Source organism: Cuculus canorus, chromosome 3, assembly GCF_017976375.1.
Source record: "Cuculus canorus isolate bCucCan1 chromosome 3, bCucCan1.pri, whole genome shotgun sequence".
Classification (NCBI taxonomy): domain Eukaryota; kingdom Metazoa; phylum Chordata; class Aves; order Cuculiformes; family Cuculidae; genus Cuculus; species Cuculus canorus.
Window position 1 is genome coordinate 107,475,632 of NC_071403.1, and position 27,761 is coordinate 107,503,392.

Consider the following 27,761-nt stretch of genomic DNA (forward strand, 5'->3'; position numbering starts at 1 on the left):
AATATAAATATGGTTTTGATTCCTAAACTAACGGTTTGCTGAAGTTGCAAATGTTAAATGTTAGACATGAATATGATTTAGTCAATGTACTGAATGAACTTTAAAACAAATATGAAGAGTTCACTGAGATCCAAAGATGTCTAGTTTGGGTATCGATGGATTGTAACGTACATTGGTCATTATGGCCACTGTCCCATACTACATGTGCAAACTCAGAGCTGTGAAATGAAGAATTCACAGAAATTTATAAAATCTCTCCCTTGACCCCCCCAACTATTAATTTAAATTGAAGTCTTAGTAAAAAAATCTGCAAAAGTTTTAATTTAAATTAGAAGATATTTGAAGGGTCTACAGAGGCATGAATGCAGTTATACAAATTTCCTGCTTGTATTTGAACCATGATGTTGGCAGTATTTTATATACATATAAAGTACGTAGCTACTTTTCCTACAAAAATTACACAAGCAACAGAATTTGAAGGTTACTTTCAGCAAAGAGAGGAGTATGAACCATGACATATGAGAGAAGTTTGAATTTGTCTAACTTCACTGCAGTGTCTTTCACGCAGTTTTTCCCCTCCAAACTCTGTACTTAGCTGGCCTAATTTAAAAAGGATTAAAAATGTTCACCCACTGTATAAAATGTTGTGAAGGGAAGACCAGGGCTGGGGAGAAGCTATGAAAGCTTAAAATTGTGAAAGACAATGAAAACAGAAAAGCTCATTCGCATAATAAGATAATTTTCACTTGACTGGAAGGCCTGGGTGCAAAAGCTGCCTGCTGGACGTGGAGCCAATAGAGGCAGAAACTTGTATTTTGGTTAACAATGTGTGCTTACAACAACTTAATAAATTCTGAGGAGTATTTTACCCTGAATCTGCAAGTAACAACTAGCTGCCTTTCAATATATTTGGTTTGAGGATGAGAGATGGCAAGTTGTGGCCATCTCCAGTCCATATAAATAGGCATACTGTGTAAAACATGTTATGATTTATTGCCCTGATGGTTAGTATACCATTTCTCCATATTTTCACAATTTTTCAGTTCATTTCTTGATTTTTTTTAAAATGTAGTTTCCTTTAAGTCTTCATTTCTTAAGATGGGAACAGGATAAACTCAAACACTGAAATAGTGAAACAAAAGCTCACAGTTAGTTCTTTAAAAATCTTGCGATTTGTGTTTCCTGAATGCTTAGTATAGTATTAGTAAATCTTATAACTATAAATATATTGGTTCTTAAGTTCTGGAGTTGTATGAAAAACATAAGATGGGCTAAATTAGTCTCAAAGATCAAAAAGTAGTTCAGGAAAATATAGGTATTTCGATCCTCCTGTATCGTATGGTAGAACGGTAGTGTTGAAGTTCATTTTTATTTTCTTAAGTCTTTGGATGTTATTTTATTCTAACAGCTTTAGTATTTTATATATATATATATAATATATATATATATCTATATTAGTATACTAACACGCATTAATGTTTCTGGCTACCATATTACAAATTTCATACTCCAACATACTTAAATGTTGTCCAAAATGTAGGTGGTATACTGTTCCCAAACACCTAATAATTGGCAATGTTGTCCTCACTGTTGTCCTTCAAAATGCATAATCTGATACTGCAAAGTGTACTATAAAGTGATTTTTTTTTTCAATTACTAGATGTATTAAATGGTTTCTAGAGATCTATCACACAAAGCGTATCTTACATTACCCTTTGGTATTTAGAGTCTCTACTGCTTTAAATGTCAGTAGAAGTGATCTTATTCATACAGAGGAAGATTCGATCTACTGAGTTCACATGCTTTGGTTTACGGCTTGGTGTATGAATCAACTGAGCATTGCAGAAAACTGTCCAGTTTCTGAAGGAAAACGGTGCACTAATTTCCAATGAAATACTTTTGGAGAAAAGTAGTAAAATAAGGTTTTTATATTCAGTTTTAAACTGAATATGCACGAAAACTGATTTCATAGTGAACAAAATAAAATGTAGTATTTTTTTCCCTGTTCCAGTATTTAAAAAAAACCCTGCAACTTTATACTGTTTGTGATGAGCATACGTCACTTCAAAACAAAGTCTGTTTCTGTAATTGTTCCACAAATATCAAGAATATTAATCGCAAGCAAAATGAATTATTCTCTTCACTGTTGCGTTGTGCATGCCATTTTGCAAACTTAAAGTAATCAAATAATCTCAAATTTATTTGGTTTATTTTTTCTTACCTTCAGAACCAACCTACATCACAATAGGACCGCCCACCTGTGAGGTTTTGGTGAACTGCACTTTGACTGAAAAAGACTGTATCTATAGTTTCAAATTGGATCAAAATGGTTGCCGCATTTGTCAGTGCAAAACTAGTGAGTATGAAAAAATACAGTGGCTTCAACCTTTTACATCAATCTGTATATGAAAATGCTAGTATGCTGCTTTTTCCATTCATAATGTTGATTATCTGTTGTGTCGGTATGTATGTGTGCTTTATAATCGTTCATCTTTAAAGGATGGGTTCCTGATTTCTGACGTTGCTTGTTTGCTTGCTTAAAGTGGTTTTAGAGGGAAACATAAAATGTCTAACTTCAGGTAAAAATTAACGCTTAGGTAGAAAAGGTAATAATTTGGGACTTAATATTCATTCAGACTTTGAGAAGTCTGGTAAGACTTCCACATTTCATTTTCCTCTGCATACGTAAGAAAGCTTAGGAGCATCTAGGTGTGTGCGCTTCAAAACCTCCTATTGCTAAACAGCCTATTTTAACTTACAGTTTTTTTCCTCAAAACTTAGGGTTTGAGGATAAATGTTTGAAAACTATATGCAGGGGGAAACATATATAATTTTATTTCTATAACATATGCTTGTATTTATATAAAATACTTTAGTTAAGATTTATACAGTGTTTAACGGCTATTTCTTCCCTAAGGAGAATCATTGTGCCTTGTGAGAACTTTGTGTATCAGTGACTCAGCAAAAATCTATTTTCTGCATGTGTTTCCTTAAAAATTCAATGTTTACAGATGTAATATAAAGCAAGGTCAGGTTGGTTGTTGGAATTGCTGAACAAAGGACATCTGTGAGGTACTAGTCTCAGCTGCAGAGTGCATCGCTCTGGTTGCCATCCCAGCCCCAGCCTAGGAGTGGGTTTGTAATTTTATTGTAGTTCCGCAGATTCCTTGCAGCCTCTGAGGCTTTCACAACTAATGTATTACTCCATTCCTGTTGTTTTTATTTTAGTCTGCCCGTTCTCAGCCACTTTCTTAACCAATGCGACTGTTTTAGGACTCCCTAGTAGAAATGGTCTATATAAAACTAAAGAGTTTTAGGATTGGATTGGTGCTTTACTTAAGGAGCAAGAACAGCGTTTGTCCCGGATTTTTAAACTTTTTTGGGGGAAATGTGTATTCCTCATTTCCATAACGTAAATGACAGGGCATCTTAATAACAAATAAATATATGTCAAGCAATGATGTCACTATGGTAATACAGAAGTAATACCTGTGATTGCAGGTTGTATTTGTGGCAAGGACAACTTTCCATAGATTTCATTCAAGCTATCGCATGCGTAGTTCTTCCTAAGGACAAAACTTGAAATGTTAAGTTCTGCATTTAACATTGTAATTTGGTTTTCCTTACTTTTTTACTATTAAATTTATTGGCAGTTTGACACAAACAAGAAGATGGACATTCTTGGCAAATATCTTCATCTATGCCTATGTGTGCAGCCCTTCCCTCCAGTTTGGTGCACAGGAGACCCATCACTGCAAAGAATCATTTCTTTTGTCCTAATTGCCAGATTGTGTGTGTACACATACCACATCCCAGAAAGTCTCCGTTCTTGCTTGGAGTGTTTGTGATTAAATAGAGCTTAAGAACCTATTCAAGGGAACTTTTCTCATGCCAGATTTGCTTGAAATTATTTTCATTTTGCAGTAGAAAACCATTCGGAGCAAACTTAATAGAGTAATTTGTCTGTTATCTTTCTTTCAGTTAAATAGCTTCAGTTGCAGATTGCTTAAAAATTTCCTCAGTCATTCAGAGCGAGGAAACCTTTATTTTCTAAAGAAGTGAAGAAAAATAACAGCTTGGAAGTCTTCATCGCTTGGTGGTTATCAATCAAAATGACAGAAATAGAATTTTTCTGTCAAGTAATGTCTCTTTCACTTGCAAGGCTCTGGACAAAAGAGTGTGTGAACACCGTGAAGAAAGGAGTCTTAGGTTAAATATGGTGAAAACATACTGCACTAGTTCTCTGAGTTTTGAAATCCTACATTCTTTTGTGTATAAACCAGTTTAGTTGCATCTTGGCTCCCTAAGGATGTGAGAACGCGTATTATCTTTAGCTCACATAGAGTCGTGTGGACTCCTGGGAATATCACTATCTTTATTCTGCACCCACTTGTTTCTTTCTGGTCTAAGGTGTTTGATGGAATCAGATTTAAAGTGCCCAATCAAAGGAGGCCTACATGCCCTCCACCCCGTTACCATTTGAAGTCATTGTATCCTAATCCTACTAATCTCCTTCTAATAAAGGTTCCTTTTTTTATAATTTCTCTTTAGATATCTCTGCCGAAGATTTGTTACACTTCAATCTGTTTCAGCCAAAATAAAAGCAAATGGACAAAGTGGAAGAACATACAGTAAAGCTGTAAATTGTTCCTCATTATTACCTTCATTTATGTTCCTGTCAGTAGAAATCAGAGCAACAGGTTTATTTGAAATAATTATCCAAGTACAATATCATTAAACTTGTTTGGTGCTTTATTGTAATTTAGTTTCAAGTTTATCTAGCTTAACTCAAGCCAACTACAGAATGAGAAGGAAGAAAGAACCATACCATAACATTCTAAAATTTTAATAGTAGTGGTTTTCTTTTGCTTTTATGATTCTGTCTTTTTTTGCAATGAATGCAAAAACATGCTGAAACAACACGTAGCAAAAACATACATGCTGTTAAAGTAAAATAAAATAGAAAAAGGAGAGGCAGACGACAGTTGTAAGAGAAGAGAGGGAAAAAAACTACTACTGAACAAAGAGAGAGCACAGATAGATATGAGGGGAAAGTTCCAGTGAGTAGAGATGGATCCACAAATTATGAGGGAGAAAGAATGATCATAGTGACTGGGAGTATATATAAGCCAAGGCAGCACTACATGAGGATAAAAGGCAAAAAGTATAATCCAGGATATAGGAAGAACAGCTGTAAAATACAATGATAAAACTAAAACAGTAGAAAAAACATCAAATGCATTACCAAAAAAACAAAAAATAAAAGAGAGAGAGAGGTAAGATTATATAAGATGATACAAGAACGAAAAACCAAGTGAAAAAAAGTGAACAGGCAAAAAAATTGTAACTTGTAGGGGTGCAGGAATTGCTATTATGTTTGGATTGTTTAGACCTTTGCTTTCATAGGGAGAACTGCAGTGGATTAAAGTCTTTAGGAGGAGGAGTACATTAGGGGAATGAAACAAGACCAGTGATCAGGTCTTTGTGAGGCAGGACTCCTGTTGCTCCAAAGATGACTACGGGAACATTGAATAATGCCTGCTGATTGCAGTAACATAGGATTTAAAATCGGGTAGTTGCTGCCGGACACTAAATCATTCTGCAGTAAGGGCCAGTATTTTATCTGGCCTTGTCCATTCCTTGTATTATATTCATGAAAAAGAAAAAGCCTTTCAATATCTATCTTGCAACTTAGACTGTAGCATTTTAACCCAAATGAACTGAACGTAAAGTACCGTCAGGGTATAACTGCGAGCATGTATGGCTTTAGTATTTTTTAGCCTTTCAGGTCTTACTAAAATTGAATTAAATTGAAGCATTGCTGTCAATTTTAAAAATTGTTTGCTTCAGTTAGAAGGCTTGCTTTTGCAGTTACAAGATGCATCCATCTTGTAATTTCATTAATTCCAGACTGCTTATGGAGAGATACAATTGTAGAAGGCTGAGACAAGTCATTTTCCCTGCACAGCGTAGTGCGTCATCATCCACTTTGTGTCGTGGTCACTTTTGTCTGTCCAAGCAAAACATGAAATCACTGTACAAATATTAGAAATCTTGCTATATTATATATGTAATTATATTATGCGTTTGCACAGTTTCCTAGACAAAGACTATCCCTTTCCCCCAGACACATCCCGTACAGATACAGACACATTTTTGTAAGGGTGTTGATACCTTTTGATAGTGACAGTGGGAAAAACCTAAGAAAAACTTGGCAGGGACTACAACGGGAGAATACTTCTCAACCATTCAGTAGTTAGAGTTTGGAATGAGTTTTCTAAACTTTCACTTTTCCTAGCCAAAATTTGAATATTTCATTCCTTTATTCCTATAAATAATCCATGCTCAGGAATGTGTTCTGAACACTTCAGAACTCCCTCAGTGTTAATTTTCTTTATGTAAATAACCATATTTCATGTTTAGTTTGATCTCAAACTAAAGTGGGACAAATAATCATACGTCAATTATGCAAAATGTACACTTCAGAAAATGCTAAATTCCTGGAAATAGCAAAATAAAATATAAATTAGGTAATACTTTTCTATTGTAGTAACAATAATCTCCAATTGTTACTTTAATTGAGGAACAAATTCCATGGGGAAAAATATTATAAAACCAAAGACGGTCCAGGTAGTCTCCCTTAGGACAAGGACAGTGCATCTTGGATTTTTTAATAATTTGGTAGACCTGGCTTAAAAAATATGGTTTATTATCCTTCCACAGTGATGTGAAAGGGAATAGCTATTACATATTAGACCTCAGTTAGTGAAATATAGCCATAGAAAACTGGGAATGAAACATGCTTTTTAAAAATTTAAGGCTTAGATCAGAAAAAAGGTGCATATTTATGTAGGAGAGAAATATAACTCTAAGTGCACATGTGGAAAATAGTGAAAGTGCTCCCTGAAGAGAGTGGAATTATGATGTACTACTCATGCCAAATAAATATTATCTGTCTTCTCACTAGAATATATTTCTTTTAGTAGTGCTTACAGTATATCTATTATAATAGAAGCAGATAAGAACTTCACTGACTTTGCGGAAAAAAAAAAAAAAATAGAAGCTTGATCATTTTCCAGTAACTCCACCTTTGAGATATCACTGTTACAATTCCATTTTCATGAAGTCAAGTGTTGTGTGTGAATCCTAGAGTTGTTTAGAGCAAGTATCCAAGCTGGTAATTTGCCTCAATGGACTCATCAGATTATTTTTTTCAAACAGGGTTTTTCTAGTATCCCAGTGCCCAGTCCCTTCATTTTTATACAGCTATTGTGAATCATAAGTTAATTCTAACAAAAGGAGGGAGGGTTAGTGTGGATCTGTGGAGGCAATATATTCAGAGAATTCCAGTTACTGATAAGTAACCTAGTTTTCTCCTTCATAAATTTGCCTCCCCAGATCCCCACCCCTGAAGATTAACCAGCAGTAGCAATCTACACCGAGAGGACGGCTGAGGAGAATGCTTAATTATAAAGGTACTGTGAAACAGTTCTCCCGATATGATTTAGCCTCAGCGTCAAGAAAATAATGATGGTGAAGGTATGTAGGTACCTTTGCGTAGCCACGCTACAAATTTTAAAAGAATTGTACAGCAGCCTAAGCCAAGTTGAAATACTGACATAATTCTTGTCAAGTATCTATTAATATTTTCTGGCAGTTCTTTTTTATCTGTGAATTAGAGAACTGAAAACTAAAGTACTTCAACAGGCTGTGCATCTCTAGAATGCATTTTGAAAAGTCTTTAGAATAAGATGACTTTCAGTCTTTACAGTAAAATTATCAATGTGTCCATATGTAAAATTATTTTTCTCCAATTTATTATATCCCAGTTTAAGGGCTTCGAGGGGTTTATGTACAATATATATGCTATATGAAGGAAATTAAGAAGTCTCTTTGGCTAAGAGCTAGCTGGAATTACAATATAGCTATTAGACCTTTTTGAAGACCTTTTTTTTAGACCTAAACATGCAATTCATGTAATTGAATTTTCTTTGCTTTTCAGTTTCATTTTTGACCAGTATTTTATAACACTCTAACTATTCATAGGTCTATGCAAGGTGGGGATATGAGTGCTCTGAAATTAGGAATAAATCATTCACCTGATGGTTTGAATTCAGGCCAAATAATTTTGATTACATTTGAGATACATTGCTTCTGAGATACCATACCTGAGAAGGAACGATTGCATTGTATCTGGAATATCTGACTGCTGAATGAATCATCACAAATTCAAAGATCGCGTATCCTGGGACAGAATTTTTTCTTGGCTTGTTTTCAGAGTGGGCCCTGGGTTATGGGAGGTCACGTCAGTATATCAACTGCTCTTACATGCTGATTTTTGCATGCGTCTGTCTTTGCTTTAGCAGCCAATGACTCAATCTTGTAGCAATCTGACAGCCTTTTAAAACAAGAGTTGATGTTAGTTGTTAGTGTTGAGAATAAGATACTTAGTAGAGAAGAGTTTTATAAACACCAGATAGTTTATGTGCAGTGTGCTATGTGGAGCATCACTATACTTTGATAATCGTCCATTCTTAAGACAAGCTGTTCTTCAGCGTGTTGTCACATCCCCTATATCCCAAAAAACTTCCCCTTTAACAATATCATGCTTTCTGTAACTTTAATACTTGTTTTGCTGTAGTCTGTGTGTATGAAACTGTTGAGTGGGTGAAGAAAGTGGGAGAAAGAAACCTCTGTATTTAGAAGTTTAGAGGCAATGGTAACCTTGATGCTAATATTTGTTTGTTAATAATACACAAATGTTTTTTGGAAGACCAACTCATCTTGAACTGTTATTTCCCTTTCTACTTGGTTTTGTCCATTTTGTCTTAATAAATTCATCAAAATTAATCCAATAATTTTAAATTCCCATATCAAAGTCAGTATATAATGTGTTAAATTGTTGCAAACTACAGAGAAAAGTATTTGTTAGAACTACAATGTTTAGAAGGATGAAAGTCAATAAGCAATAGCTTTTGCTGGTGTAGTAAAGTTTAGTGAAAACTCTGACTGGAAATGTGGACCCATTGGTAACTGACAGTGCTGCTTTTGCAGTCATGGTTCACACGGGAAAAAAGACAGCATAGTCTTGTTGTGGGGGCTAGATACTTCTAAGTATTCAATGCATTTTTGTCCTGAAGTGAATATTCATTCCTAGCAAGAAGCTATTCCAATAATGTCATTGGTTGAGGACAAACAGTCTTTCCATGATTATTGTCCTAGCCTTCTGCTGTATGTAATTCAGTTGAAATTCTTCCATAATTTTATGTAGTATTTCAGCTAATCTCTGTTAAAAAGCTAAGTAGTTGTGCTAAAAAGGCAGTTATACTGACCTGAGACATTCAGGAATGCGTTAATGTTCTTCTCACGTCACAACACATTGGTGTGATTCTGAGATCAACCAATATTCTATGCGTGAACTCTCAGCTTGTAGCACAAATTCTTGTATATTGCCTATGGGCAGCAAGACTTGTATTTTCAGTGTTACATTTCACACTACTATTATTATTTTACCCCCCTAAGCCCTCATGTCACCTTGCAGTAAAGGATTGTTTTCTGTATTGACATTGTCATTCATGTTTCATGTTTCATAAGAAAAACAGATGAACACATTTCTACTATTTGCATAAAAGAACTGTGTTCTTCAACCAGGTATTTCTGTAAGCTGCACGAGAGATGTTTTCCCCTTAATCGATTTTCTATTCATTTAATTTCTGGTTTAGTCTTCTATCACCTATCTAACCATTGATCTATTTCCCTAAGTGATGTCATTATAATTAATCAGTTGGAGAAATAAAGATGGCTTATATTCTGTGATGTAGAGGCTTGATGCCATTCTGTTAGAGTTGCAGTAGCATGCAGATGCATAATGCACTTCTCTCAAACTCTGAAAGGTAGTTTGCCTTCCGCATTGGCTTTTAAAATCATAGAATGCTTTGGGTTGGAGGGGTCTTTAATGTTTATGTAGTTCCAACCCCTCTGCCATGGGCAAGGACACCTTCTACTAGATCAGGTTGCTCAAAGCCTCATTCAGCCGGTCTTGACCACCTCCAGGATGGGGCATCCACAACTTCCCTGAGCAACTTTTACCAGTGCCTCACAACCCTCACAGTAAAAAATTTCTTCCTAACGAATAATCTAAATCTGCCCTCTGTCCACTTAAAATCATTAACCCTTGTCCTATCACTGTTTCCTACCTTCTCCTTTCAGACTATCTGGTTACCCCAATATCCCCTAGAAGCAGTCGTTAGCCCAGTTAGGGCTGAATCTCTTCTCTGCAAATGCATTCCATGATTTGGGATTCAAGTTCCTGATGAAATTTATCTAAGCAGAGTTGGAAAAGCCCTAAACAAGTAACCTCTGAAGTTTTTGCAACAAAAAAAATTCTTTCAATTGATTTTGAGCTAATTCACTTTATTCTTTAGTATTTCTTATTTTTAATGCAAAACAGCAGAAAATCTGTTTTTACTTATCCTTTCATAATGAATTTGTGATTATTTTATTAATGATTAATTTAAAGCAATAGCTAAGGCTGTAGAAGTACTGTCAGGATGACAATTGCATACACCGAATCTGAGTGTTCTGGTTTGAAACTTTAGCCTTGTGATCTTTTAATCTTTTATTTTTCCTCTTTCTCTGAGTGATAGACTCTACTCTGCAAAATGGATAGATTCACTCTGTTTCCTGAAAAAATGCCCAATTTAAAATGGTGGACTAGGGTTTTCAGTAGGCCTGTGCAGCAGATGTAAATTGTGTATGTGTACCAGATGGTACTTCAGTTTGTGACTGCCTGTAATTATCGTGTTTTAATAATATTTCAGTATATTTCAGTAGCAGAAATTTAGATGGTTTGATGTAAAGTCAAAAAGTGGAACAGAATTCACTTTCTGATGTTCACGGCACTTACTTTCTCATACATAATCTTTCTCCAAAGCTATTTAAAAGCTATATCCACAGCTTGTAATGTCATACTATCAGAAATTTAAGTGGGATACCATGTTAATTTTAGTAGCAATTATCTTCTCAGATGGTGTTATCTTACTAGAAAGACTATCAGCAGAGGTTGGTGGAAATTATTATGATTTCCTCGTATAGCATTGACATAACACTAGTAACTTTAGATGTGAACAGATACCTGTATTGACTTCACCACGTTTTCCCTGTATGTTTGGCATAGCCAGAAATTTGATGATATTTTGTATGCTCTAGGCTGTCCGTTCCTGAGAGGCAACAATGGTTAGTCTTCCACCCCAAAGCTCTGAAGAACTTTTCTTTCTTGGCTAATTACAAAATTAAAATTTGTTTTAGTATAACTCACTATGTAAAGGATTAAGCAAGCAAAAAAATATTGCCTTGAGACTGGATCTTCTGGTTAGTATGTCAGCTGACTATTTGAGTTTTTAAGTATATTTAACACTATAAGCTACGCAGGATGAGACATTCTTCCTGCTTGCCCTAGCGCTGTCCTAGACATCTTGCCCCTTTTGATAAAGTATATTAACTTCACATGTAATAAACTTGGTTTGAATCTCCAAAAAGCAGTTTCGATAATGAGATCAAACCCATCAAAGCAGAAAAGAAGTCTGAAAGCAAAAACATATTTGGCTGTGGAATTCTGAGAAATGATTATTTTGCAGTCTTCACTAACTTCGTACTCAAACCCAGATGTTGCATTTTGATACCTCTCCTTTACACAAAATCTGGTGACAGATGAGATGAAGAAATATGCCCACTAAGAAAATAGTCTGTCGTTTCTATTTGTTTAGGTATTTTACATCCAGCTCTTCCTTTCGCTTTAAGATGCCTATTAATTTCTCCCATGCCTTTGCATTTGTACCTTCTTGTTCCCTTGACCTGTCTTCCGTGAGCTTGATGTTTATGGAAGCCACCTAAACACTTCATCTCTGTGACAAAGTACACTTCAGAAAATGAATGGTTCTAATCGATCCGACCTGTGCAATTCTGAGATTATTCACTGATAAGTTCTGAGCATCAGCATGAGATATCATAACTTGCACTATATCAGAGTTCATAAATGAACTTAATCATTTCTGGAGATATTTCAGTGTAGGTGTGCTTTTCCATAAATTTTTTACAAAGTTCAGGTCTGACTTTAAAAATTGTGACTGCCGTTTGAAGTCGCAGATAATGAAAAGTTTAGTTAATTTTATTCTCACTATATCCTGTCAGGGATTATTTCTGTACAAACATCATAGTGTAAAAGCTCATAAATTAAAGACAAATTCTCATTTACATGCTTCAAGGAAAGTCCTTATCTTTGTGTTATACATACATCACTCTTTATCAGAGGAGAGTATCAGTTTCCTCTGCACTATAAAGTTTTTCAATCAGCATTAGCGCTTGTGTATTAAAAAGATCTAGTATTCTTGATAAATCAGCCTGCACTCTATACTTCAAAAACTTGTAAGACATCATGAAGATATTTGTATATGTATTTCTCTCTGAGTAAAGCAAGAACCTGAGATAAGGGTTACTATTGCTGTGCAAAGGTTAGATCTAACTGACGGTAGATGCTTAAGTCTTGTGCATTTGTGTTCCGCTGACAAAGGCAACTTCTAGAGTGCTTGTGAAAGAATTTTACATTTATTTTTCTGTGTTCTGAATGACAAAAAAAAACTTGCACCTTTTTCACTTTAGACACCAAATTTTCATAAAAGTGAAGAGAAGGGAGCCATGAACCTAATGATCTTCATCCGACTTAAACTGAGAGCTGTAGTTTGGGATAATACCACTCTTAAGTTGCATTGCACTTGTATGAATAAATTCCAGCACAGAAGTAGACAGTGAATTTGCCAGTTTTGTCTGAGGCGTCAGTCTTGCTCTGAGGTGCTAAGAAACACGCCTTCTTTGCCAAATGAGATTAGCCTGATAGAATAGGTAAGGAAACACTTAGCTTAGCCACATCTGTTTAAGTCTGTATTTTACAGTCTTAAATGCAGATTACAAAAACAGAAGAAAAAGCATTTAAGTAAAGTGAAGATTCTGTGGTCTGCTTCCAATATTTACTATGCTAGAGGTGTGAAGATTATCTTCTCATTTCAGACCCACAGAAGTAGTACAAGGAACAGAGTAGGTCAGTGCCCTCATCTCCTCTTTGCAGAAACCCTGTCCCTAGATGTTCGTACCCCCAGAGGAAAGTGGTCTTCAGAGCTCGAATGGGGAGCATGTCTGGAGGAATACTCTGCAGCTGCGTTCCGTATAACCAGCACTTTTTAGTAGTATGGATGTTTAAACTGGAGTTCAGCTGTCCTCTATATATCACTCTGAAAGTTGGCCCTTTGAATATTACCAATCATATTATTGAGATTCTTCAACAAAAGAATATTTCCCTCTTTTTCTATTTCAATCTACTTTTGCTATTGTAATAATGTGTTTGACACCCCTGGTGTAACAAAAATTGTTATTTTCTGTTTCCTTTTACCTCTGGAACCAATTAATGAACTTTATATCCCAGTGTATGTTAAAAGTAGTCCTGGCACTTTCAGGAAGATCAAAAAGAAACTAATCATTCTCAAATTAGTAAATTTAGTAAGACTGAATATAATGACCTATATTTATCTCTGTAATGGAGAAGTTCAGATGCCAACAATCTAGCATTTCCCTTACACCACAACAGGCTGATGAAGCATGGTAGTGGACTTCAAGAGACAGGTCTTTTATTCTAGCATCTCTAAGTTTAGGTCACATGTTAGGGTTCTACAGTTATATTTTTAAAAAGCAGGTCTTAATCACCAAGCAGTTGACACCAAACAGTGTAAGGAATAAAAGTTGTTAGTATATCCCAGCCTTTCATTCCTATCTAAAATAAATAGAGGAGAAATAAAGATCTTCTATATTGAACAGAAACCTATTAAACCAATGTAATGTGTTGAAAATGTATGTTGTTTTAAATGTTTATTTAAGGCCAACGTCACAGATGATGGACTCTGTTGGCTGTGCATCTGTTAATAAAACCATGTTAGTTTAGCGTACCAGGTAGTACTCTCCAAGTTCCTGAATAGAACTGAAGACATCCTGTAGTGTCTGCTCATACTCTTTGGGTCATTACTGGAGACTCCGTCAAGTATTTTAAAATTAGGGCAGTCCAAAGGTAAGAATTGTCAGTATTTAGAAAGTTAAGAAGTAAATAGGAACAGGATATTTAGTCTGATAAAGATGCGTTTTGTCTGGTGGAATAGTTTTCACATTGTATTAACCTGCATGTATCCTTCGCAGGGGAGGAGCTGTGCACCGGCCTCATATCGGGCTGTTCCTTGGACTGTTCCTTCGGCTTCCAGACTGACATCCACAACTGTGAGATCTGTCAGTGCCGACCACGGCCTAAGAAGTGCAAACCCATTGTATGTGACAAATACTGTCCGTTTGGATACTTGTACGTATTCTCATTCTGAAAGCATATTTAATGCCGTCCCTGTACGTGTTGAAAATATACAATATCCGAGCATGTGTACTTACATTTAGTTTGTGGCAAAGGAGGAGAAAATGTAGGAAGAGAAATGTTACTACTTGGTGTGAAATTAAAAAATGGATTTTGGTCAAGAAATTAAGAAGCAGCTACTAAAAAAACAGCAACAGATGATAAAAGCAAAGTAGTGCTTAATTTTTTTTGAAGCATACGTGGTGAACAAGATGAAAAGGCTACTTGCAGGTAGCATCTTTTGCATGTAGCTTTTTGAAGATCTGTTCACGTGTTTTGCTGTGATGCCCTTTGATTTTATAGCCTATTTATTTTATTCAAATGATCTCACAATATTTCAAGGTTTTTAAAATGCTGATATGCGATACTTTTTAAAATGCTGATATGCATACTTTTAGTGAGACATTTCTGGTAATTACTTTACAGGATTTGTGAAGACCAGTGTAGTCTCGTATGTAAGTTTTTGTAAATGTGTTCAAAACCTGTATTGTTGATGGAGTTCTTTCTCCAGAAAAGAAAATATTTGCAGTATTTATTCATTTGTGGAACAAATGATGAAAACTGGGCAGATCTTTCGTCATACACAAACTTCTTAGTACTATCAGTCTGGTGGCTTATATATGTATTTTTTTTTACGATACATTTAAATTTTGGGTTCATTCCATGTTACTGCCTACTTTTCATAACAGTTTATTTGAACATCAGCTGTCATGAGGTAGAAATTAATGTTCATATGTAATTCTTTTCTTGGAATTTGTAGTGAGGTTTACTAATGTTGCAAGTCTTAGTGCTTCACGCTAATACCCCTTAAATTTCTGGTTCATTGCAGAGTTCTGTTTGACGCTGGTTCATAAAAGCAAACATTCTTTTAAGATAAGACAGTCAGTTTCCATTCCTGGGCCTGTGCTCTGTGTGCGTGTGACTGGCAGTGATGTTCTTCATCTAAATCTACCTCATTAATGATGAGACCATGTATAACTGCTAAAAAGAATAGTATTTTCTTTATTCCTGTTTTCTTCCTTAGCATTTAGTAAAGATGCACCCCTTACTTCTGCTTACATATATTCTTACTCTGCAACTTCTAATTTTTACTTTCTCTCTTAAAAGGTTTCTCTTTACTGTTGTCTTCTCTGTACTTTTTAGTGTTGTTAGTTTTGCAGTGAAGTTGGCTGTTCTGTGTGAACTGAATTAATTAATGAACTTTGGTTAAATCAGGGACTTCTTACTTGGTTTGAGAGGTCTGACTTCTGCGGTCTCTCTTTCTCTTATGTACTGTGACTTAACTGGCTTTCTAAAGAACATTTTGATCCAGAGTGCCTTAGTTTGTGTGATCTGTGAATGTCATCCTGCCTAAGCACTTAAAGTGATTATGGTTCGTACATTTATAGTATATGTCAATAGTAATCTAGCTGATGGTATGGGGAAATGTGAAGGTGTCCGTGCCATCTTCTTCAACGTGGACATATCTGAAAGTTTGCATTAATGCTGTCTGTCTTCCCAGAAAAATTTCAGTCTTCTGAATGAAAATCGAAGAGGACTGAAGAGAAAAAAAGATAGATAGTACTAACTTTATGCAAAAAAACCAATCAATTTATTTTGCCGGAATGCTTTCCTGTAATAAAGACCTGACGTCTTGGTTTCTGAGAAGGATAGGAAAAGGCCTATGAGTATTGTCCAAGAGCACTTTAAACACAGAGATGCTTAGTCCTAGGTGCAGGTATTTTCCATCAATCGTGTGTCAAGGACAATCTGTTAAAGGACACAAATTTCAGGCACAAATCTTGGTTACTTTCTGAACTTGTGGAGGAAGCAGCCAGTGTCTAAGAAACTGTGTGATACTGTCACAAGTAGGAAAAATTTAAAAAATATTAAGATTTATGATGTTGAAGAGGAGAATAGGCTTTATTTTCTACATTAGCTGGGCTTACTTTGTACACCCGAGGAAGATAAAATCTACTAAGTAATACACTTTGAAATGGAAACTCAGATCTTCAGAAATTGAACATATCTGGAATTTAGTGAAAAGGAAGAAAAATAGTAAGCAAGTTAAAAAGCATAAATACTGTATCTTGCAATTTGCAACTATTCATTTGAAGTTGTGGGCATGATGAAATGACACCTGGATCAGACATTGACTCACAAAGTATCAAATCTGGACAATTTAATGACTTGCCCAGGCACTCCCCAGTCCAAGGCACGCTGTCTGCCCCGCTGTACCATATTCCATTCAGAGGAATCGTGGGAGGTTGGTGAAAACATCACACAGGTCAGGACTGCTCCATGGGCTAGCACTGAACCACAAGGCTCATCTTCAAATAGAAGGCATTATAAAAAATATAGTGTTCAGCCTCTCACAGAATTACATTGCTTGTTGTAAAGAGTAGCAATTTTTAGCCTGTATTTATGACTCATATAGTATATTGACCTTCAGGAGGAAATTGCAGATTTCTCTCTGTGTTTTCTGTGCTTTAATAAGCTGCAACATACTCTTCTCTTTCTTCTTTTTTTAAAATGAAGTATGCATAAAACATTTTTGTTAGAGCAGCTATGTGAAACGTGTAGCAGGAGCATTTTAAAAATTACAGAAAATATTAATGGGCATAGCAGTGTAGCTGGGAATAAGATAAAGAAGTTTTAAAAACAAGTTGATTTTAGTATGATGCTAGGGTTTTAGGAGCCCTATCTTTGAGATGATCTTTCCCTTGCATTTTTACACATCTGAAAAAAAGACTGAACTTTTTTAAGCTAATTGGAAAATAATCTTCAATTAAAATTCTGAGTTTAAGTGTAGAATGTAATTTAATTATGTACAATGCTTGGCTGATATTTTTAAATTATGAGTGTTTAGTAAGGCTTAAGACAACTGGAGTTTTTAAAAAAAAAAAAAATGGAAATGAGCACCCTAATCTTACTGTCTACAAAATAATTGCACTAAATGAAATCAATAACATTTAAAAACAACTATGTATTTCACAGTTTGTACTATAAAGAGCTAAAATTGTGGTAAGAACTGCTATAAGATCATTTCACTTCAAGTCTCACTTTGGTGCTAAAATCATTTAGATTTGCAGGTGTTTAGTATATTTTTTCAGTTCTTTACTGCTACTGTGCCAATTTCTCTTCTAAAATAGCAATCCTTACACGGCTTCCAAGCCTCTTATGACCATCACAAGCTTGAGATGTAATAGAAGACAAGTCACTATTTTAATTTAAAATTTGATCACAAATACAAAGCTAAAGAAGAGTGTATTATAATAAAAGTATATTAGAAGGTGAAAAGTTAAGGAGTAATCATTATAATTTTTGGGGTTGGGGGTTTTTTAAGACTGTCAAAGGTTAGTACTTGGAAAATATGAGTTTGCACATTTGGAGAAACAACAAAGAAAATATTTCACAATTGTCTGAAAAAAAATGTTCAATATCGTTCACTGTTTGAAAGCGATACACATTCATGGCAAGAAGCTTTTCTTTTGATAATAAAAGATCTCTGTGGTTACAGAGATTAAGGATGAAAAAATAGCTAGATAGGAGGACAGAAAGTCTTCCATTCTCCAACCTACTGTGTGATAATTTGTTTTCCTCAGCCTTTTTACTAAATATTAGTTTTCTAGAGCTAAAAGAGCCTTCTAGAGATTTACATAATTTATTTCTTCTCTGTTGCTCTGGATGATGTTCTTTAACTTCTCATGTCATGTTTTTGTTTGGAGATAACTGGTGTGCATTTAATGTTGTAGTATTCAATGAGAGATTTATTAGTTTCCCAATAAATGTTTTTTCCAATTTTATGGAGTTACCCTGTTAGAGTGATATGTTTATCATCAGACTTATGGAAAGTCATTTACTGTTCCACCTCACTATCTTGAACTGCTTCATTACAATTTTTTTCCCCTGTATCTTGGAAAGGCACAGAAAATAACCCATATATGAAGAGAAATGGTACACTTGTGAGTAGGATTGGAACAGAATTATTTGTCTTCCTGAAAAAAAAGACACACAAATATTCAGTATAGAATTCTCAGGAGTAGTATGTTTATGGTGGTCTGAAGAGATGCTGTCACATGATGCTCTAGGCTCCTGCCTAGCTTCCCCTGGGAGTTTTGGAAGTATTTGTGTTCTTGATTCTCTGTACTTTGTCTGCTGAAAAGTTCTATAGTTTTTTCTATTTCAAAATGTGTTACTGTGTGTCTGCTACTTTTTATGTAGGTTATTGGCATTATTGGTACTAGTTTTCAAGTAGTTTTGTGTCTGCTAATTTAACATTTTCAGAAATCTCTGTGGTTTTAATACACAAGAGAGGAAATCTGCTGTACTTTACCTGTTGTTAGAGGAAAAAAGTTAACACTAATTTGTGTTATAAAAACGTATTAATTATAACAGATTCCTACCTACCCCTCAAACTTCTTCATAGTTTTAGAAGTTTTTCTTTCTATTTTTTCACTTGAAAAAAGACTTTATCATCAGTAGCAGTCGCAAGCGCACACATTTGTATGATCTCCTATGGCTTCAAAGTACCAAAGGCAGAGATTTTGCCAGTCGCATATAGGGAGCACACACCAGGGGCGAAGCCCTCATAGACCCACTGAACCTCAGTGTGCCAGTTAAGGGTAATTTTCTTTACTTGATCAGCAACTTCTGGAAGGGATGCTTTTGTTTTAAAGATCATGACATGTAAATATATGAAGTGACCTGTTCACCCTTCTACAAATTATTTTGATCATCTAGGAAGAACAAGCATGGCTGTGAGATCTGTCGGTGTAAGAAATGCCCAGAACTGCCTTGTGGTAAGATCTGTCCAATGGGCTTCCAGCAAAACAGTCACGGCTGTGTTATCTGCAAGTGCAGAGGTAGGTGTGAGTGCATTACCATCTCTAATTTCAACTTGTTTTCAAAGCTGTTGGCAGCTAGAGAAAGAGAAAAGGAATACGGAACAGAATAAGTAGGTATTGAAATATGGTAACTAGTGAGGAAGTCAGTTCAACTGTGCTCAAAGGAGCGCATGGTTTTGTGGGTGTTTGTTATTGTGTTCATCTTCGCTTCAACAGAAAGCCTCAGCTCCACTTGCATTTTGCAATAAAAAGTCACGAATGTCATTTTGTTGTCATTAATAAAAAATTATATCAGGGTGTTAATAAGTAACTGCTATAACTAAGCTAGTTGTGGGTGGGGTTTCTTTAGCAGCGATGTTCATCTTAGTTTCTTCACCGTCATCTTTTCTTTACAAACTTGAGGTTTGTATTTGATAGATGCCCCATACACCGCCTAAAATTTAGAGTGCTGTTTCCTGGACATTTTTCAGTTATCTCAAAGAAGAATGAGTACGGAAAGCACTTACCCAGGAAAAAGGACTGGGTATTCTTAAGCTAAAAAATTCACACGTGCCATGTCCCTGACTTGTAACTACCAAGTTAGACGTGGAAATAGACATAAGTTGTTCATTAGTTACCCGCTTTAGTTTTGTGCTGCTTTATACTTGTCCCTTTTTAAAGGTATTTTCAGTTTGTATTTTGTATTAGTCTGAGAATCAGACTTCCTTCACTGTTTATCTGCATGTTTCATTTAATAACTTTTCATAGAATCATAGAGTAACACCTCTTGAACACCTTCAGTGATGGAGCAGCCACAGCTTCCCTTGGCATCCTGTGCCAGTATCTCACCACTCCCATGGTGGCACTTTTCATTTGTGCTCAGGCTGTTTCTGATCCTAACTGCCCTTTCATGCTTCTTTTCTTTGATTCTTAATTGTGTGTTTTGATTTCTAGCTATAGGCAAGTGAGTTTGAGTATTTTCCCATTGCTTTGTGTAATGACTCCATTCTTAACTTTTTTTTTGCAGCTATTTTTTTTTTCATTTTAAAAACTGATAAAATATAATAAGGCAAGTTATGCCAACATGAGACTGGAAGAAACTAAGCAAGTTCTTGAAGTCACTCTCCTGTAGCTGGAGGCAAACATGCAATCATATAAATCAGAAGGATTCAACATTACACTTTCTCCACATGACATCATAGACTGCAGACAATTATAATGAAACTCTAAGACTTCTAACAACCCCCCTCCGAAATGTTATTAATGTGCCTTGAAGATACAAGAAGTAGAGACAGATCCCACTGACATAAGCTGAAATACATGACTTGCACTTGAAATAAAAATTCTAGAAATTAAATAAGAAAGGGTTACCGCTGATTGGAGTCCTATCAAGACAATTCTCATCTCTTGTCTTTCCATTTGTCTCCATGATCACAGTGCACACACTTTTCCTGATTGTTGTGATGCTGTGATGGAATATACACAAAGTGCTCTTTTAGGTGTGCTGTAATTGCATCCCAGACTATTCACAGATGCAACTCCTCAGTTACTAATTATTAGTATGCACACTTTTAAGTGCTTTCCTTAACAAGGATGGATTTTAAACCATTTAATTGGCAAAAATAACTCGATCCCTCTCTAAGTGTTTTTTGTTATTGTGATCATAAACATACCAAGCCATCAGCGTATCACTTCAACATGGTCATTAGCTGCCTGTCGAAGAACAATTAAAGCAATCACCAGTACATTTTGGGGGAGCTGTGGGTCATTATTAAAATTTTGGCCCAAAATTCCTAAGAGGAAGGGATGGATAAATCCTCTGCCTGTGAATTAGCTCCATTTTCTAAATTCCTTCTGTCAGAAATAGCATACGCTAGGATTAATAGAAGTGGAACCATAGAAATACATAGCTGGGATGGTCTTCTGGGAAACGGACAGTTCATTTCTCTGCCCTCGCATGAAATTGAGTGTATCTGGATAATCCTTGACAGATGTTTGTCAAAGGTATAATTTATTGAGAATCTCCGCTCTCAGAATAAAAATGAAACAAAAAAAACAACACACAAACAAAAACTCAAACAAAACAAATACCTCTCAAATAATGTTTTTCTGTAGTTATCAATATGTGACATTTTAAAATAAATTTTCTAACATTTCTGTCTCCCTCTCTGATAATTCAACCAGTTACTTCTTGTCCTAAGCTCAGCAGACACACGGAACAGCTAAGCACTATTCCCTTTAGAATTCTTACAGTATTTAAGAGGTTGCAGCTGAAGCCCCTAAACACTTTTTGGTGTTTTGGGTTTTTTCCAAGTCAAGTAACCCCAGTTGTTTTCGTCTCTTATCACAGTTGAAAAACTGGATTGTACTTAAGCAGTAGGAAAAAGTCCAAGCTAGTAGTAATAGTACTGCATTGAAATTTACAGTGCTCCTGTACTGAAGTCGTGGATGCCCCCTCCCAAGAAGTGTTCAGGTTTGCCAGGCTGGATGAGGCTTTGAGCAACCTGGCTAGTGGGAAGTCCCTGCCCATGGCAGGGGATTTGGAACTAGATGATCTTTAAGGTCTCTTCCAGGCCAAACCATTCTATGATACTCTAATCCTATGGCTGAACTGTGTATTGGGTTCTTATTGCAATGACATACATCAAACTAACTGTACTATCTGCTTGTGGTTCATAGACCACCTCCGTTACATCTGCCACAGCTGAAGAATGGGTGACCTACTTGTTAAAAATTTTAAAATCCTCTAAAATTAAAAATTCTTCTAAAATTAAGCATGTGTTTTTTAAACAGAAAATGAAGTAAGCAACTCATTTGAATAACCTTGTGTATGTGTGTCAGCAGAACATGGAATATGGTTGACAAATCACTGAATACAAGTCAGTTCGCTGACAGCTGTTCCTAAATCCTTCATAATGGAAATGATGTGGGAGAGGGAGTGTTTGGCTCTAAATTGACTCTACTGATGAACAAAGAATATATTGAGGCTGAATCCTGCAGCCCTTAAATACCCCTTAAGATACAAATGAGATGTTATCCTCCCTAGAACAAGTGCTTGTGTGTTCTGGCTGAGTGCAAGTAATGCAACAATCCAAGCTATTGCATTCTCATCACAGTAAGAGCTAGCAAGGAGGAATAAAATTGTCAGAGCAGTTGTCTTCCAAACATCTCAGTCATCATAGTAATGTAAACATAATTTTTTGTAGGGTAGTGTTTTATGAACTATTTCCAGTATCTAGCATGACCCTATTAGAACTTGCTTGCAGTTTTTTTCCATTCATGTGGTAAGACCATCCTTAACTCTTGTAAATGCTGTTGTATTCTCCTTGCTATCAGATACTCACATGATAGATAATCTAATATTCTGTAGTATTTAAATCTTTAATTTTAAATATATTTTGTACTTTCTGCTATTTCCTTCTATTGCATTTCTCTATTTTCTTATATTATTTAGGCAATATGGCATTTCTCCATGATTAAAACCAGCGTAGGTACAACAAGAAGTGATTTTACTTTCCAAGGAAATACATGCTATTAGATCCTACCATCCTTTCAGTATACCTTTTAATTGTTTCATGTTTGTTATTAATTTATTTCTCAGTGTAAATGATACAATTATTATTCATTTGGTCTTTCATGTACTATAAAAATAAATGCAATTCAGGGATGAAGTTGCTTTAGGTTTTATTTTTGCTAAGTCACACATGCTTATCAGGACTCTTCATTTTCCTTTGATTTTGCACAGAGGCAACCGCTTCTCTCATGCCTCCTGTTAAAACAGGCTCTTGCCTGTCAATGGATGGGCGCCGACATGAGAACGAGGAGAGCTGGCATGATGGCTGTAGGGAATGTTACTGTCACAATGGACGGGAAATGTGTGCCTTGATCACCTGCCCCGTTCCTAATTGTGGCAACCCCACCATACATCCAGGGCAGTGTTGCCCATCATGTCCAGGTAATGTGCTTTTTTCTATATAGCTTGTAATCCGATTTCAGTCTCTAAATTGTTTGATCTTAGAATCATGGAATGGTTGTGTTAGAAGGAACCTTGAAGATCATCCAGTCCCAACCCCGCTGCCATGGGCAGGGACACCTCCCACCAGACCAGGCTGCTCAAGGCTCCATCCAACCTGGCCTTGAACACTTCCAGGAAGGGGGCATCCACAGCTTCCCTGGGCAACCTGTGCCAGTATCTCACCACCCTCATCATGAAGAATTTAATCCTAATGTCTAATCTAAATCTCCCCCTTTCCAATTTAAAACCATTCCCCCTCTTCCTGTCACTACGTGTCCTTGTAAACAGTCCCTCCGCAGCTTTCTTGTAGCCCCCTTCAGGTACTGGAAGGCCACTGTAAGGTCTCCCCAGAGCCTTCCCTTCTCCAGGCTGAATAATAGCAAATTTTTACTCATACACAATTTTGTTACCTATAATAGCAAATATTATAAGAAGCCATTACATTTTCTTTTTTTGATTTGAAGTGGAGTTTTATTAAAATTCATCTCCTGTTCTACGTTTCACCCCTTAAAGGAGTACATATTTAAACAGATGTCTTAAGTAATTGAACATTATGTTTCTGTGTTCTGAGTGAAAGTTCCTGTGCCACCAGCTGTAGAAGATTATTTTAATGCTTTAGGTGGGAAGGCCAAGTACAATTAATGTTGCATTCCAGTACAGTTTTTATAATAAGTGTTAATATGGAAAAAAATATGAAAGATGTTGCAAGTGCAGTAGAATATAAGATTAATGTCTGCTGTCTTTATAGAATGATTCCTACAATATTTTATGTTCCAAACAGATTAATAGTGTTATTGTCTATGAATTTATTGGAAGACATGTTACAAGTAGGAACAATGAGGCTCATAATACTGTTATGAATAGCAAAGCAGTAAGACAGCTGTGGCAAGACAGAAACAATTACAAACTGTAAAGAACAGGAAATTCAAGGGGCAAAGGAAGCAGCGAGGTGCTCTTTCTGAAAGTGACAGAGAAGAGTGTCTCCTCCCTAGGATCTAAGATAACCAGTCTCTTTAGATTGGTTAGACAAGTGGTGATCTCCAACCCAGTTCACACTGTGTGGTAACTGGAAAAACATAGTCCCCAGAAAGATGTGGGACTCCAAAAGGTCTATCTGCCATTCAGCCTTTCTCAGTGTTCACCACTCTCCTCCCCTCAGTATTGAAACAGCACACAGTGTCTGTGGTTCCTGTGTTTCCAAGGCCAGCTGTGGTGTTGCTTTTGGCACTGGCTTTCATGGAGCCAGCGTTATTTCCAATACTAAGTAATTTACCAGTGGTTATTGAGGCCAAGCTCTTAGTGCTTAGCATCTTAGTATTAACAACCATTAATGAAATTTTTAGCTGACTTGGAAACAGTGAGGATGTATGCACACTAGGGGACCCATCCTATGCTCTCTTGCTTCTTTCCCATTATCAGTTATCTAACTAGTCTGACAGAGATGGTGGAAATCATAAGATTTTTAAAGGGAATCTTAGTGTTTTATCAGGGTTTTTTTGTTTTCTTTATTGCCACCACAGTATGCAGTGTTGGTCCATATGCATCCTGTCAGGTATTGTCATTCTTTTCTCCAGCTCCAGTACAAGAATGAGCAGTACCTGTCTTCTCACATTTCTTGTAGGTGAGATCACCAATTCTGAGCACCAGCAATATTGGTCTCTTGTATAAAAGAGCAGTTGCTCACCCACTAGTGTCCTTTCCTTTGAGATACAGTGTCTCCATAGGTCTGTCTGACATTTTCCAGGTACTAGTCACCTAGCTTCTGTGTTAGCAAAGTCATACTTTGTGTAGACTCTTATAATGCTAGGGCAGACACAGCATTTTTTTAAAGTGATTGCATATGTAAGTGTATGAATTAATATGGCCAAATTAGTCCCAGTGTGGTTCTGTTTCCCCCACTGAGGTTTTCTTTGTTAGAAATGTACTTTATTTTACACTGTATTGATTCCCCACTGGTGTTGTTAAATGAATATAATGGATTTCAGTAGACAGGAACACAGTCTGGAATTGTGAGACTGTGAGCATGGCACTCAAATGTGTCTGGCATAAGGATATTGAAATAATTAGCAATCCTGATGTACTGAGTTTTGAATTGCACGGTTACCATACTGACAGGGAAGTGGCAGCTCTCAGAGATCATTTTTCAGACTGAAAAAAGGGTGGTTATGTTCGATTTCATATTTAGTTTTCAGCAGAGCAGGATAGACCTTGACTGCCAAAACATTCATTATAACCATGTTTCTATATTATAAGAGGTTTAAGTGGAGTGTCACATGGTTTGTGAAATGTAAGATTTGCAAAGCCACTAACTGCAAGTGTTTTGCAGAACTATATTTCCCAGAAAGAGTGTATTTGTTTGGCCAGTTGCTCCTTCAGGAATATGGAAGTTGTAGGTTCATAACAATTCAGTTGCAATGATACATCAGACTCAATGCTGCTAAGGGAGCAGTAAGCAATACCATTTGTACAGCAGTACTACGGTTATGCTTTTCTGATTATGAGCAGTATATGAGCTATAGTAAGACAGGCCTGTGAATTTGCAGAGAACTAAATGTAAAGGAGATGATTGAGAAAATTTCCAGAAAATCATTAATACTGCCTTTGCCACGGTAAGTTAGGGTGTCATTGCATAAAATGTAATATATTGTGGCCGCTGAAATAAAAAACATGCAGTGACAAGGCAGCAGACCAGCTAGTCACTTCTGGTAAATGCTATTGAATCACATGTGTAGTTCATAAATGTAAGCAATACCCAAAGCATAGCATAAGTGAATCAGTGAAGGGTAATTCCCTGAAAGAAGAAAAGCACGAGCACTTTGTTAATAGACTAAGATCAGCCACAGTCAGGTTCCTTGAGTTCTACTGATCACTCTCCAGAAATGAAAATAAATGATTGAGTGGTCTATCTATGACATGGCAATGTCATAGAGCAAAGGGTACATAAAGTCAAAAGAGTTTCCTTCAGAATATATTTGTAGCTGTTCTTGTTATTCCTGGTATTTTCAATAACAACAGAAAATATCAGTCTTGGGTACATTTGTTAATCATTAGAGTCGCATTTAATTTTGCTTGTCTTCCAATTCTGTTTTTCCCAGATGAAGTAATTGTGCAGAAGCCAGAATTCACCAGTCCATCAATCTGTCATGCTCCTGGTGGGGAATACTTTGTAGAGGGAGAGACGTGGAATATTGATTCTTGTACACAATGTACATGCCACAGTGGACGTGTTCTGTGTGAGACTGAAGTCTGTCCACCTCTTCTTTGTCAAAACCCCACCCGCACGCAGGACTCCTGTTGTCCACAATGCCCAGGTAAATATCAGCAACCAGCTTTCATCAGAGTCCTTTCTTGATCTGAGAATGTATTATGTGAATATTGAATGCATCAGTGTGTGCGCAGTTCCTTGTTGGGGTGTCTTTCTTCTTTAGCTGTTAAGAGTGAGAGCCTGCAGCCCTCTGTTTCAACTGCAAAACTTGGCTGTCTGTGAGAGACGCCTTATATTTAAGGGGAGTTGTGACGGTGAAATTTGAAAGGCAATCTAATAATGTAAGGGTAGCATGAGAACCAGAATCCTCAGTTGGAAGGTTTATGAAATATGCACTGGCTCATTTATGGAAACACGCAGGATTAGGGAAACTTCAAAAGTAGTTGAAGTGCTAGGCAGATACAAGCTTGTTTCTTTTCCTCGCTATGAATCTTTTTATTACTATCTTGTCTATTTGGGATTAGGTCTCAGAAACAGTTCTGTTTGCTTTTACCTTCACTCAGTATGGTTTGAGGGTGACTTGAAGGCAACTGAGTAATATCAAAGCATTCCAGCCCAGCAGGTGTGCCAGATTCACCCTAGATTGCCTCACGGTGTCTAAAAGGTAACAAGATTTGCTTTCTCCTGAGGAAAGAGATGCAATTGTAAAAGAATATGAATTGCTGTTTTACATAGGAAGTGAGGAAGTTTATTGCAGTGGGAATTCATTTCAAACCAATGAATTGTATGTACACTCACTGAGAAAATATTTGTCCCTATTAAAAACAAAATCTAAAAATTTTGCTTTAGAAAAAAATGTTAGGTTTTGCCATTTCTTCTAACAGCTTTTGGGGTCTTGGGTGTTTTTTTTCTGACAAAATATTTTCAGTGAAAAAGTTAGCATGTTCTCCTGACTTCCATTTTTCTCATTATTAATAACAGTGAATGTTCATTCATGTTGCTTAACTTTAAAATACTGTTCAGAGGAGCTGATTGTTCCTGACTGGCTATATAAGGAGCTTAGTTTCATAACTTCCACAATTAGATTAAGAACCTGATCTGAGTACCCTTCCGATTCCTTTTTTTCCCTCTCATTTTCTTATATGTTTTTTGCACATACAGTCATATTTCTACATCCAAAACTTCTGTTAAGATACACCTTCATTGCAGACATACATCTTCCCTATGTGCAGGCATGAGTATTAAAGCAGACCCATTGGCATCAAGCTGAAACCTGATCAAGTTCTGTTTGTTTCACAA

The 27,761-nt window shown here is 36.2% G+C and overlaps 1 protein-coding gene across 3 annotated transcripts in view; it reads left to right on the plus strand.

Moving 5' to 3' along the window:
• The window catches only part of CRIM1 (cysteine rich transmembrane BMP regulator 1), a 177,469-nt gene that overhangs the window by 138,053 nt on the left and 11,655 nt on the right, over nucleotides 1-27,761 (plus strand). For 2 of the 3 annotated variants that reach the window (XM_009559351.2, XM_054061584.1), the window contains 5 exons: nucleotides 2,228-2,356; nucleotides 14,236-14,392; nucleotides 19,160-19,281; nucleotides 22,988-23,197; nucleotides 26,353-26,568. In XM_009559351.2, the coding sequence (XP_009557646.2) occupies nucleotides 2,228-2,356; nucleotides 14,236-14,392; nucleotides 19,160-19,281; nucleotides 22,988-23,197; nucleotides 26,353-26,568 (834 nt within the window). The remainder of the gene's footprint in view (nucleotides 1-2,227; nucleotides 2,357-14,235; nucleotides 14,393-19,159; nucleotides 19,282-22,987; nucleotides 23,198-26,352; nucleotides 26,569-27,761) is intronic. The other variant, XM_054061583.1, reaches the window with a different exon arrangement.